Source organism: Artibeus jamaicensis, unplaced genomic scaffold (assembly GCF_021234435.1).
Source record: "Artibeus jamaicensis isolate MK-2021 breed Jamaican fruit bat unplaced genomic scaffold, CSHL_Jam_final contig_2170, whole genome shotgun sequence".
NCBI lineage: Eukaryota > Metazoa > Chordata > Mammalia > Chiroptera > Phyllostomidae > Artibeus > Artibeus jamaicensis.
The window spans coordinates 1,584,646-1,598,336 of NW_026521445.1; the positions used below are offsets into that span (position 1 = coordinate 1,584,646).

General features: G+C 38.8%; 1 protein-coding gene across 1 annotated transcript in view; it reads left to right on the forward strand.

Annotated features, from left to right (window-relative positions):
• PLA2G4A (phospholipase A2 group IVA) overlaps positions 1 to 13,691 on the forward strand; it is a 147,451-nt gene that overhangs the window by 120,869 nt on the left and 12,891 nt on the right. The window contains exons 14-15 of the mRNA XM_037159532.2: positions 88 to 330; positions 6,683 to 6,867. Coding sequence (XP_037015427.1) covers positions 88 to 330; positions 6,683 to 6,867 — 428 coding nt within the window. The remainder of the gene's footprint in view (positions 1 to 87; positions 331 to 6,682; positions 6,868 to 13,691) is intronic.

The following is a 13,691-nucleotide window of genomic DNA, read 5'->3' on the forward strand; positions in this document are numbered from 1 at the left end:
AATATATTTAAAAACATTCAAAGAAGATCCTTTTCTTTATTAAAGTGAGTTTTGGAAACTGTAAAATGAAACTCTCCTTATCCTCAGGCACTGAAAATGAAGATGCTGAAAGGGAATTTCAAAACGATAATCAAGCAAGTTGGGTCCATCGGATGATAATGGCCTTGATGAGCGACTCAACTTTATTCAATACCAGGGAAGGACGTGCTGGGAAGGTGCACAACTTCATGTTGGGCTTGAACCTCAATACATCCTACCCCTTGTCTCCTTTCCGAGACTTTAACACCCAGGAATCCTTGGACGAAGATGAATTGGACGCAGCTGTAGCAGGTAAAGTACAGAAAACGCAGTCTGTGGATGCTAATTCAGGGGACCTTTCTTCTCTCTCTGGGAGAAGGATTTCAGTTCTTAGTACTTATCCATTTATACTCAATTACAGAAACATGCATTGTGTATGTGTAGGGTTTCAAATTACTGTTTTTTTTCGGGGGAAAACACGTTGGACAGGAAGTAGCAGAGTTGTGTCAACTGAGAAAATTTCCATTGAAATATTGAGAGGGACCGTAGGTCCTCCCAGCACTGGTCAAGTTTCACTCAGGGAAAACAGGAACCCGCTGCCCTGTTTAACTGAAAGTGGTTTAAAACAGAGGATTCAGTGTTTACAAAATTGTTCCAAGGCTTGGAGGAGCAAGCTCCAGACTGAGCTTCCAAAAATGATTTCAAGAACACTTTGGAATCATTCGTTTTGTCAGTGTCAAGTTTAATTGCTAAAAATGATGGAAGATCTGACCTTGGGTGGTTGGCACACAATGCAACAATATACAGATGATGTATCACAGAACTGAACCCTTGAAACTTATATAATTTTATTAACCAGTGTTACCCCAACACATTTAATAAAAGTGCTTACGTTGTTTTTAAAAAATGACCGCATTTTAGACTGAATCTACTGAATCGGAAAGTGCTCTTTCAGACAGTGTCTTTACTAAGATAGAGCCTGTTTATCTCCCTCTGGATATTGCCAAATTTCAGGATTATCCTCTGTTTGGAATGAAAACTTAAACCAAATACCCCCACAACTGTGCCTGGTCGTACAAATAGCAGAAATGTAACCTCGGCCTCATTTCCTGCCTCAAATCTCATGGGGGTATTTCTCCTCGACAAAGGACAGGTCTCAGCAGATCCAGACTTGGACTGTAAGGGAGGCTGGTGAGCTTCGTCCTTAGCCCAACTCCCCAATGCGGGGCTGCACTGCCTGCAACGCAGAGGGTAGAGTGGGGTCAAGTTTACTAGTCTGCTGTGCTCATCCGGCTGCTCATTGTGTCTGGTCCTCAGTTCTCAGAAATGGTAGTTAACTTTCTTAAGTCCACCTGGTAAGAACCTACTCACTTTTCGGTTTGGCACTTAGCCAAATTCTAAGAATAATTCTTTTTATGCTTCTGTTCATGCATGTTTCAAATTAAGAGTTAAATTTATCTTAGTGACTAATCTATACACAATAATCTTTCTTGTAATGATCCTGTCATCTTAACTCACTTTATTTCATCACACCATCATTTTCCCCTTAACTGCTCAAATGTCATTTCTCAGTCATTTCTGCCTGAACACACTGACAGAATACTATTAAAAACTTAGGGATTTTTCAAAAAAAACTTTCTCCCGCTGTTTGTTTATGCACTGTACACATACGATACTTGTACAAATCAGGACAAGGCTTTACATTTTGCTGTCGTTTTGGTTGTGCTGTTTCTCTATGTTGCTTGAACTTAATGAAAATTGCAAAAGGAAAAGTTAGCCCTGTTATTTAAACAAGGGGACCAGAAACTCACTATATCCTGCGTTATGTTTATGGCACCCACATCTAGAATGTGAGCTTATGTCTGGTTATATACCTTCAAACCCTTTCATGTGAACTAGAATGAAAGTCTATTTGCGATCAAGTCAATATCCATTTTTAAATTCACTCAAAATCCCCCCCGCCAAAATACTTGACCTTACCATCAGCGATGGTATTTTTCTTGTGTCATGAGGCATGATTATATGTATTTCTATTACAATGCCAGTCAACTGTGTCTTTTTTAGAAACCTAAGCGTTATGGATGAATGATGATGGGCTTTAAATAAACAACTTTGCCTCGGAGAGAATTTAGAGCTAAAAAAAAACTGTAGTAATTTTATTCTACAAACAAGGAAGATTACAGAAGATAGTTATCATCATTGCCTAAAATTACGCAGCTCATCTGGAGTTGAAATGGGCCTCTCAACATTCCTCAGAGGTTTTTCCCTTCAGCTGCACTCCCTTCCTTTCAGCGCTTGGTGTTATTAGTCATTGACTTCCTGATGTAAAAGTGGAAGTTTTCTCTGTGTGCACTTTGTGACATCAGTGTTACGTATGACTTTGATTGCGCCACCCAGGAGCCACCCAGGAGCACGCTTGCTGCACTCCCCGTTTTAACAACTTCCACCCTGGTAGTTTCGCAACATTTTGTGTACATTGGGAAGGGACAGGTCTGCTACATAAATTATAGCATTCCCAGTTAACACTGAACTTCACATTTGCTGAGACATTTTGAAATGTTTTCATCTAACGTTGTTTTCAATGAATGATCCTTAGAAAGGACTTTACGTTTTATTTCTCAGAGGGCCTCCTGTTAAAATTCGATTTCACTCACTTTCTACTTATCCATTTGAAAAAAAACAAAGTACATAGTATAGTAACTTTAATACAAAATACAGTTTGGTCAGTGTTGAGTTGATTCAAATTTATTATTTACAGACCCACATTGCTAAAAATGACTGCAGTTTAGGCTGACTCTGTTGAACTCAAAAGTGCTCTTTCAGACAATGCCCTTCCCATAAGATACACCCTGTTTGTCTCCGTCTGGTTCCTGCCAAGGGTCAGGATTACCCTGTGTGGGGGCTGAAAAGTTAAAGGCTGAACGTAAACTGTGACCAACTGGGGCATGAAATCTTTATTAAAAGTCCTATTACACAGTTACAATATCAGACTTTATTAAAATATTATGATAATTCCTCTTTCATCTTTGCACCCCTAATGCACAAAGACTATTGAGATTTTTATCTATTTGAGATACTATGTTTGGAAAATCTTACATTCTAGCTTACCCCATGGTGACTTTTTGTACCGCTTACACTATGAGCATCTTAGAAGTAAAACACTCTTTCAACCTAAAATTAGTGCACTGTTTCCAGACAGTCTTTTGGAAACAAGAGAAATAACAAGATGCTAAAATTACCCTCATTTGTTTACTTCAAAATGGTTGTATACCTGTAGAAACTAATTTCGGAGACACTGTCCATTGGGTACATGACTTCTTTTCTGTTGACTTTTGTGTGGGTGCTGTTTGCTGTGACATGCACCATCTAAGACATTGAGACATGAGTTCATTTAGGCCAGAGTTCAAAACACAAACATCCAAATATTTGTATGTTCTACAGTGAATCTGTGTGATTATACAATGAGCGCCGGAAATGTCCATGGCTGAACTGCTTTAGGACATGGCCGTAATTACAAACACAGCACACTGCCACACCTACAGGAAAACCTGATGAACTCATTCTCAGGTGTGAAAACCATGTATGCTTTGAATTATGGGAGGATATTCTTCGATAATGACATTGTAAACTCTCTGTGGCATTTTAATAGATGTTATATAATAAGTTGGGTTCAAGTTCAAATAAATTTAGAAGAGCTAAAAACATCATCCCCTTCTCCACAATGCAATGGGATACTCTAATGAGTTGGAAAAGCCCTACTTAAAGGTGCCTCGAGTATAGTGGGTTAAAAGCAAACTGGCTTACCTTGGCCCCCTGGCTGGGCCATTCATTGGCTGGACAGTCTTGAGCAGTTACTTGGCACAAGCCTCAGTTAACGATGATAGAAAAGTAGAGTAAAACGAAAAACCAGGAACCCTGATCCTGATGGAACTGTAGGTTAGTGAGAACACAACAGCCTGTACTTTTTTACTCCAAGTTCACTTTTTAAAAAGTGGAAATAATAGTAAAGGTTATGTAGCATCTTCATTTTTGAGAAAGCACTGTTGAGTCCGAGGCATAGTAATGAGAACAGGGAAGACACAATATACTGGCCTATTCCTTTAAGCTGTTGAATTCTACTTGTATTTCTCAAATGTACTTGATCATGAAGCCTTATTTTGGGTATAGAATATCTGTTAATATCTTGCAGAAACTATTTGCTTTGAAACACAATTAAGAAACACTACTTTCTGATAGTTTATCTGGCAGATTGGAACCGTGGTGTTTAGCTACCTGCCACGGCTGGGAATGGGTTCGCATAATGATTTTTCTCTCAAACATAATCATGGATTTAAAAGAAGAAAAAAGAGACTTTGGTTTTATGATGAGAAGGGGCAAATCAAATAGAACATGGGAACATGATCTATTTTCGGTTAATCTTTTAGCTTCAGTTCTAAAAGCACTAAGTTAACCAAGCCAAAAAAGTATTTGTGAATTATTATTATACTTATCAGTTTTATATAATGATATATCCTCATTATATTAAAAATCATTGTCTTGTAAAAAGTGTCTCCATTCATGGGTTTTACATTTTTTTGCTTGTGCTCAAATGCAGAGATTAACCTTTTTAATGACGATTAATAGATGCATGTGCAGATGGCATCTTGGCATTGCAGTTACTGCTTTCTCAGTGATCCATTTCAAACCTGTTTAGTTTTACGGCCATGCCACTTTTGTAAGTTACAGTGTGACACTATGCATAGGGCTTAGACTCCCTGGCTTGGAATCTCGACTCTCACTATCTATGTGAAAGTGGAATTCTTTGGGCCTCAGCTTCCTTCCCTTTAAAATGACACCAATAGCCCTGGCTGGTGTAGCTCAGTGGATTGAGCACGGACCTGTGAACCAAAGGGTCACCAGTTTGATTCCCAGTCAGCGCACATGCCTGGGTTGCAAGCCATGTTCCCAGTTGGGGATGCATGAGAGGCAACCACACACTGAGGTTTCTCTCCCTCTTTTTCTGCTTCCCTTTCCCTCTCTCTAAAAATAAATAAATACAAACCTTTAAAATATGACACTAATAATACAATCTTTAGGTGGCCAGCTCTGTATGATTAATCTGGTCTCAGCGCAGGGTCTCCTTCTGAGAGAGGTCTCTCCTGTCTCCCTATGATGTTCTCCTCCTCTTTCCTTCAGTGCATTTATCACTGCCTGAACTGTCTCTAAATATGTCTGTATGCTACTTTATCAGCAGTGCACTCAGAATGGAAGCTCTGTAAGAGCAGAGTTGGTACAGTTGGTGCGTATCTCGTGCAGCACCCTAAAGAGTACCTGGTTGCGGACAACCCATGTTTGCTGAGCTCGTTGGCTGGATTATTTCCCCGGATCCCCATCACCTAGAGAGGTGCAGTGAGATCCATTCAGACTACGCCACTTCCCTGCTGTATCACTTGAAAGAGGAATTTATTCCATCTTCCATTTATAGAGTTCCTCTACCTTACACGCCTGTTATAAGCCTTAAGTAAGATACTCTCTGAGTTTCCTGGACTTCCTGGAAGCTCAGAGAGTATCTTACTTAAGTCTTGTTGGACCCAAGGAGGAACACCACAAGGCACATCATAATTACATTAGCCAAGATTAAAATGAAGGAGAGAATCCTAGAAGCAGCAAGAGATAAGGGGACAGTCACCTACAAAAGAGTTCCCATCAGACTGTCAGCTGATTTCTCAAAAGAGACTTTACAGGCAAGAAGGGGCTGGAAAGAAGTATTCCAAGTCATGAAATCCAAAGACCTACAACCAAGATTGCTCTATCCAGCAAAGCTTTCATTTAGAATGGAAGGACAGATAAAGTGCTTCTCAGATAAGATCAAATTCAAGTTCATCATCACCAAGCCTTTATTATATGAAATGTTAAAGGGACTTATCTAAGAAAAAGAAGATAAAAAATATGAACATTGAAAGGACAGCAAACTCACAGTTATTAAGAACCACACCTAAAACAAAAGCAAACTAAGAGGACAGCTAGCTCAGGAGCAGAACCATAGGAATGGAGATCACATGGAGGGTTAGCAACAGGGGGTGGGAGGAGGAGAAGGGGGGAGAAGGTGCAGAGACTAAGTAGCATAGACAGTAGGTAGAAAATAGACAGGGGGAGGGCAAGAATAGCATGGGAAATATAAAAGCTAAAGAACTTGTGACACATGGACATGAACTAAAGGGGGGAATGAGGGAGAGTGGGTGTTCAGGGCGGAAGGGAATGAAGGGGGGAAATGGGACAACTGTAATGGCATAATCAATAAACCATTTAAAAAGACTTAAGTAACATAATGTATGAGTAAATGTGTGTGTTTAAAACAAAAACTACCCGTGTAATGTGAGGTAATGCCATTAGAAGAGTCAAGCTGCACAGTTTACAAGTTAACACCAGGGTCTGAGTCAGGTACTTCCATGCATTAATCCCCCAGCCATCTCGTTTGACAGATGCTTCTACCCTGACATTACAGATGAAGCAACTAAGAGTTAAAGGCAGGAATTAATTTACCCAGGGCTAAAGTGTAGAAGCTCTGTCTCCAAAGCCCAGCCACATGGAATTCCATCTCACAAGTGTATATCAGAAGTATTTTTATATTCTAAATACTGTTCAGTGATTGTTTCATTCATTCTCCCTTTTTTCCTCTGAAAAGATCCTGATGAATTTGAGCAAATATATGAGCCTCTGGATGTCAAAAGTAAAAAGATCCATGTGGTGGACAGCGGCCTCACGTTCAACCTGCCTTACCCCTTGATTCTGAGGCCTCAGAGGGGCGTCGATCTCATCATCTCCTTTGACTTTTCTGCAAGGCCAAGCGACTCTAGTCCTCCATTTAAGGTAAGAAGAGTTTACGTAGTGTTCCATTACCTACCACATTCTTTTGCATGCTTGTGGATGTCTTGGCCCTCCTGACCCCAATCTCTTCTCTCATTAGCTTATTTTCTACATTATTATGCATACTATTTTGTAAAGCACAGATGTGATTCCCATGACCCACATTAAAATTCATAGTCCTGAGCAGGACTGTATGAGAAGCTCAGGAAGGAAATTAGGTTGAGAGTTAGGAGTTCACAGGTGAAAGGTAATTAAAACCACACAAGGGAAGTATCTACCGTGGGAAGGGAAGAGAAAATAAAACAGTACCGTGAAGATTCAACAACAATATCAGGAGAAAAGGGCAAAAACCAAGGAAGTGTGCAGTGTTATGAAAAACCAGTTGAAGACACTTAACAAGGCAGTTCTTGGTGAGCTGGCCAAGAGAAGTTTCAACAGGGCAGTGGGCACATAAATCCTACTGCTGTGATTTGAAGGATGAGTGGACGTTATGGGAATGGAGACAGTTCTGTAGGATCTCCAGGGAAGAAGGAGATGGACTGTGTCTGCAGGAGGATGTGGGGACCAGGAAAACTGGAGCGGTGGGTTGTTGATAGGAAAGACTTGCGCTGCTGATGTTATGGGAGGGATGGCGCAGGTAATAGAGTCACATCCCTGGGCAGGTCTCAGGGGTGAGGGGATCTAAAACTGCAGGTGGAGAGGAGTATGGAAATGTCTGTATTGGGACAAGAGGGAAGGAAGAAAATAATAGCCGTGGAAGGGGATTCACTGTGAGGCTTGGAGAAGGGAAGTGAAGAAAATACTCATCTGATGGCCTGTGACTTTTATGGGAATTAGGAGTCAGGGTTATCTTTGGAGGGCTAAAGGATGGAGGCAGTGAGGCCAGGGGTGTGGAGGGAATAAAAGTCTGCCTCTGCGAAGCAGTGAGAAAAGAAGTTTCTGATTGGCAATACGCAAAGATGCCTGGGCCGCCCTGTGGTCTCACCCAGGTGAGACCGAAACAATAACTGTTCCTTCCACCTGGAACACCTCCAGCTGTCTCATCTCAAGCATGGTCTTTCTTGACCTCCACAGATACAGTTTCAGTATGAAAGGCTTGGTGAATCCTGCGAATGCAGCCATTTTCATGGCGCATTGTCTGTATCGATTTACGTACATGTTGCTTCTACTGTCTGTGAACTCTGTGGGGACAAGAGCACTATCTGTGTGTGTTTTGTTTGAATTATTTGGCTCTAATTGCCTTCTAAGTGCCAGCCAAAATACATATAAAAAACTTTCGTGGGTGATTGAGTAAAATACCGTAAGAGTGATGGAGTTATCCATGTTTGATAGATTAAGAAACAGAATCGCAAATCTAAAAGGCAGTGCTAACACAGGTCGTCTGACCCTTGGTTTCCTTTCCATTTTACTGTTGATTAAACTGCTCTCAAGACTGATAATGGTTATAACTCTCTGACATACATATGTGTGTGTATATATATATATATATATATATATATATATAGCCTCCTATTTTAAAAATGCTTTCATATTTTATCTTTCTTGAGGTGGTTAGTGGTGTTCAGCCAAAGAGATAAGGGTTGGTGTGATAAGTGATCTCTTCTTTGCACCCACAAATTAAATGAGACAGTGGGTGAAAAAGCCTCACCCACGACCTACCTGGGGAAATGCTAGGTAAGAAGTGGTCCAGTGGGACCAAGCCTGCGGCTCTAGAGTGAGGTCTAATGCGCTTTCCTGTCCGTGGCCCCTCCTTTGTGCACTCACTGAATTGGAGCTCCTTTCTGCTGGGTGCTGGGCACCAGGTGCGGCAGGCCAAGCTGACATTTTAGCTTTTGCGGGGAAAGAATTTTATGCACAATGGTCGTTTGGAAGGAAATTGAGAAACTTGCTGCTAAAAAGTAATTCAAATTTATATAAGTGTGTAGGTTATAGGAAATCTCTCCAAGAATGGATCGGGGTGTCCCAGAGTAGATGAGCAGGAACTAAATGGAACAGGGTGGAAATGGCCCAGAGTTGGCGGTGAGCACGTCGTGGGAGACGTGCTTACCGCAGGACCTGGAGCGATCTAATTAGAGGGACTGCTGTTAAGCCCGCAGGAGGAGGGTGTTAGGGGGGAATTCAAGACTAGATGATACAAAAGAGAAACTCACTGAAAGGTTTCCAGCAAAAAAAAAAAGTGATTTGATGCAATTGGAATTTTAGGATGATTAATTTGACACTGGAGAGCAAAAGATTAAAATTAAGGAGGATTTACTGTAATCCAAGCATAGGATCATGAGGCACTGAGTCAGGGCAGGTGCCTGTGAAAGCCAAGGGCAGGGCGAGCTGTGAGCAGCAATGGGCAGTGACTTCCAAGGCATGACTCTGAGACAGTAGCTCAGGAGCTAGTTTTGGGCGTGGAGTCACTATCATCCATCTCATCATCTCACCTGTGGGAGTGGAAAGTGCCAAAGCCATCATTTTATGTTTGAATCCAAGTTCCACCACCTCCAAGAGCTGGTGTTGGAAGAAGGTTTTAGGATATCCCTTTGTACCTCTAAAAAGAACCATTGTAGTTTGTTAGTTTGTAAATGTATTTTGATTCATTATTTCTAATTAAGAAGAATGTGTATTCATTGTAAAAAATTATTGGAGATCTGTAGGATACATCATATACTTCTGCTATTCAGAAACAACAGCTGCTATTTGGTTATTTTCTTTTAGTCTCGTGTGTGTGTGTGTGTGTGTGTGTGTGTGTGTGTGTGTGTGTGTGTGCACCTGGGTCGTATAGTTTTACAGTGATTTTTTTTCCCCATACCATTAAAAAACTTAAACATAATTGTACACACAACACAGCATTTCTGTTGTGAATATTTAAGGATTTATTTAACAATGCTTTATTTTTAATTTTTAGAATATTGCTATCTTGCCACTTTTTTCTCCAGTGATCATCCTTGCCCATGAATCTTTGTTCACACTTTTAATTACTTTCTTAGATGTGTATTAGTTTATGAAATATTTTATTTTAATTTATGAAATATTTTAAGAAATATTTCCAGATTGCTTTCCAAAAAATAAGCTGCTCCGATTTACATTACTGATTCAGATTATAGATGCAGACCCTTGTTTTTCATGGCTTTATTGGCATGAACAAAAAAATTAAAAGACAAAGTTAAAAAATGTACAATGTGACAGAAAGCAAAATACACACATTTTTGCTTCATTTTCACCCTTTACTTGTAAGATTAAATAGTTAAGTTTATTGTAGATTCACATTTTAACATGGCTTTTAATTGGATTATTAGTGTTGCTGCTATTCATGAATAGGCATTATTTTATATTTAAGAGATATTAAAGATTGTCTTATTTTTGCAAACATGATGCCATTTTATTTCTGATGATTTTAATGTTTTACATATTTACATAGTGATTTCTTCTATTGGTTTTCGTTTTGAAATTCTGACTGCTTATCAAGATCAATTCCATGTGGACTGATAGTTTCTTTTTATATTTTAAAATACTTTAACTCATTAATCTTTTTTAATATATGGGGTGTGTAACAACACAATCTCTTAACTATTTGAATGTCATTTGTGATGATTTCTGTACTGCAGTGTTATTATAGAACATGGGGTCTGTGTTGAGTTCCGGTGGTCCTGGAATCAAAGAGCTAATGCCCCCAGCTCCTACCTCAGCACCAGCACCACATTGTTTGGGTGCCTGGACCTTCCTGTGTTTACTCTCTCTGCGTGTCTGCAATAGACATCTCCAGCTGTGTGTTCTCATAGACGTATAGTAAGGCTACTATGTCAATTCCTCCTATCCTACCTCTCTCCTCCATATGTACATGTCTCCTTTTGTTATTGGTTTAGCATGAAGCCTATTACTCTGGAAAGAGTGAATTGTATTTTCAGGGGCTACATAAAAAGAAAATTGCACTATATTATATGTAATACATTTTTTTTGCAAAAATGAACTTCACAAAGTTCACAGTAGAAATAAACTTTTCAGGTTCACTTGGAATATCAAAAATGTTCTTTAAAACTTATGAACATTGTTATGATTGTTATTACAAAAATACCTATTTCTACATAGATCTAAAAGATTACCCAAATATAATGTTTAGATTGGTGAAAATACTATACTGTTAATGTTAAAGTAGATTATTTATTTTAGATACAATATACTAAGGTTTAAAAATTAATGAAAAATCTACAAGACTACATGAAGTCTTTAATAGGAGAGGAAAGATTTCAATGTAATAACTCAATATATGCAATATGATTTTATTAAGGTGATTAAATAGTGAATAATTTTCTATTTTGAGAATGACTTATAGATGCTGGTTGTAATAAAACAGCATAAACTTTGGACAAAATATTAGAAACATTAACTTCATTTCACAGTTATTGATATAAGCATTTCATAAGTCTAGATAAAGTTCAGATCTTGTCAGGGAGATAGAAGATGATGAATATCATGGCTTTTGATAAAGGCAACTGCTTTATTTATTGTATCTATGTCATAACTGACCTTGAATGTTGATGGTGCCAATGCTGGAGTTTTGTGGGGGTTGTTTTAGACTTGCAGACACATACCCTAATAAACAGTTCACATATAAAGAGCTTCATGTATCCAAATAGTGTATTTTGCTGTGTATAATGCGCACCCACATTTTGGCCAAAAATTTGGAAAATTTTTAACAAAAATTTGGGCAAAAAAGCGCACATTATACACAGTAAAATATAGTAATACTCTTATTATTTGATTTTTAAAAAGCAGTTTGTGTTTCATTTTGTCATTTCTTTTTGTTAACGATGTAATAAGTTAGATATGTGTCATGAAAATTTAATTTACCGTTAAGGTCCATTCAAGAATTCAAATAAGATCTGTGTAATGTTGGTCATGAATTTAAGCCAAGGCCTTCATCTGAAGTCTAGAAAATCATCAGATTACAAATGTAGGGGAAAAACCTTGGAATATTTTGGGAAACAAGCAAGGAATATGGGAGAATTCAGAGTTTGCAACAGGAGATTTTTTTCCTCCTTTACCTTACTACATTTTAGGGAGAGGAAAAGTTTTGAGTTATTGCGCCATAAATTATTTGATATTGGCATATTATGTTGCCATGTATTGGGCATAAATCTAGCTCAGTGAGCAGTGCTGAATGACCAGAAGCCAGAACAATGGATTTGTTTTCCGAGAAACAGAAGGAGAGGGGGAAAGAAAGCAATGAGAGGAGAAAATGAAGAGAGAAGGGAAAATTCGAAATGAGTCAGTCTTCACAAATGATACAAGCAATGTATTTAAATTAATTATATCTCCCTATATGTTACCCCAGATAAAAATTCCATTTAAACCTACAAATTATAGAAGAAGAACCTGTGGTTTTCCATGGCTGATACAGGGAACTGCATGTTATTCACTGTAGCATTTACAGTTTACCTCTTGGATTGGTTTCCTGGGGACATCATGACAAATGACCATACGTGAGGCTTTTAAAACAAGAGAAATGTGTTCTCTCACAGTTCTGGGGGCCAGAAATCAAAAGCAAGAAGCTCCCTGCTTTCCCTGGCTTGTGGCTGCATAACTCCAACCTCAGTTTCTGCCTTCTCCTCTGAGTTTGTATCTTATAAGCCCATCCTGTTTTAGAAGGACATTTGTTATTGGACTCATGGCCACCCAAGGAATCCGTGATGATCTCACCTTCACACCCTTAACTTAGTCGCATTTACTAAAACCCTTTTCCAAATAAGTTACATTCCCAGTCCAGAGGAGGGGGGCATAGGGCATGGGGTTTCTGTTAGGAAGGCCACTTTTCCACACTCAACCCTCTATACCTGTACTGGTTATTGAGGAACAGATATAAGTAACGTTACACGATGAATAGATGCCCTCAACACTACTTCTTTCCTATGTATTTTTGTGAATTTATAGGAACCTCTTAGTGAATAACAATTCACACGAATGGCAAAATGCTACATAAATTCTGTACACTATTAGATATAGAGAATTATTTTCATGCCCACTGCATTATAAAGCTCCTGGATCTTAATACCAGGATGCTTCTGTTGGAAATGGGGATGGTCCAAAACACAAAATAATGAATTCTAAAATACAGTTTCTATTTGTTTTATCTTATATTAGTTGCTCCAATAATTTCTAAAGATTCTTTAGATTGATTTGCATATTATATTCTGTACCTCTCCTCAATCTGAAAATTGCTTTTAAATGTTGAGAAACATCTTAGAAAGCACATATCCTAGGTTTGTACAGAAACAACCCTCTTTTCTCATAAAGAAAAAATAATTTATAGTAGATGTAATAGACTTATATACTTATAACTACATTGTTTTACATATATAAACAGGTAAAATAAAAATATGCCATTCACATTATAGTTTGACTCTAGTTCTGTTATTTAGATTGTCCCTGTCTTTCAGGAAGTCTCAGTACTAAAATGAGCAATAAACATTTGGCAAGTATCACTTTGAAGGATACTATCCAATTGTCTGCACAGAAAATTATTTCAGCTAGGCCTCTCTAAATTTTCCATGCATTAGTCCATGGAAATCTGGAGGATCTGGGGTGTCCAACAACAGCCAAAAGGAAGAGTTATGCTAGGACTCAGTATTGGCACGCTGCTGCGATTTCTGGAGCTGCAATTTCTTTGCTCACTGCCTTCTTTTCCAGTGCTCTTCAAACTCTTCTGCTCTGCTCAGTCTGTGTCATTATTTCTCTGTCTTTACAAGCAGAGAATTGAGACGCGGTTTTTCCATCTTGCAATCACTGTCGTTATCATCACCGGTGGAAAATCTCTTCCACATCCGGATCCCATAAGGAAAGGG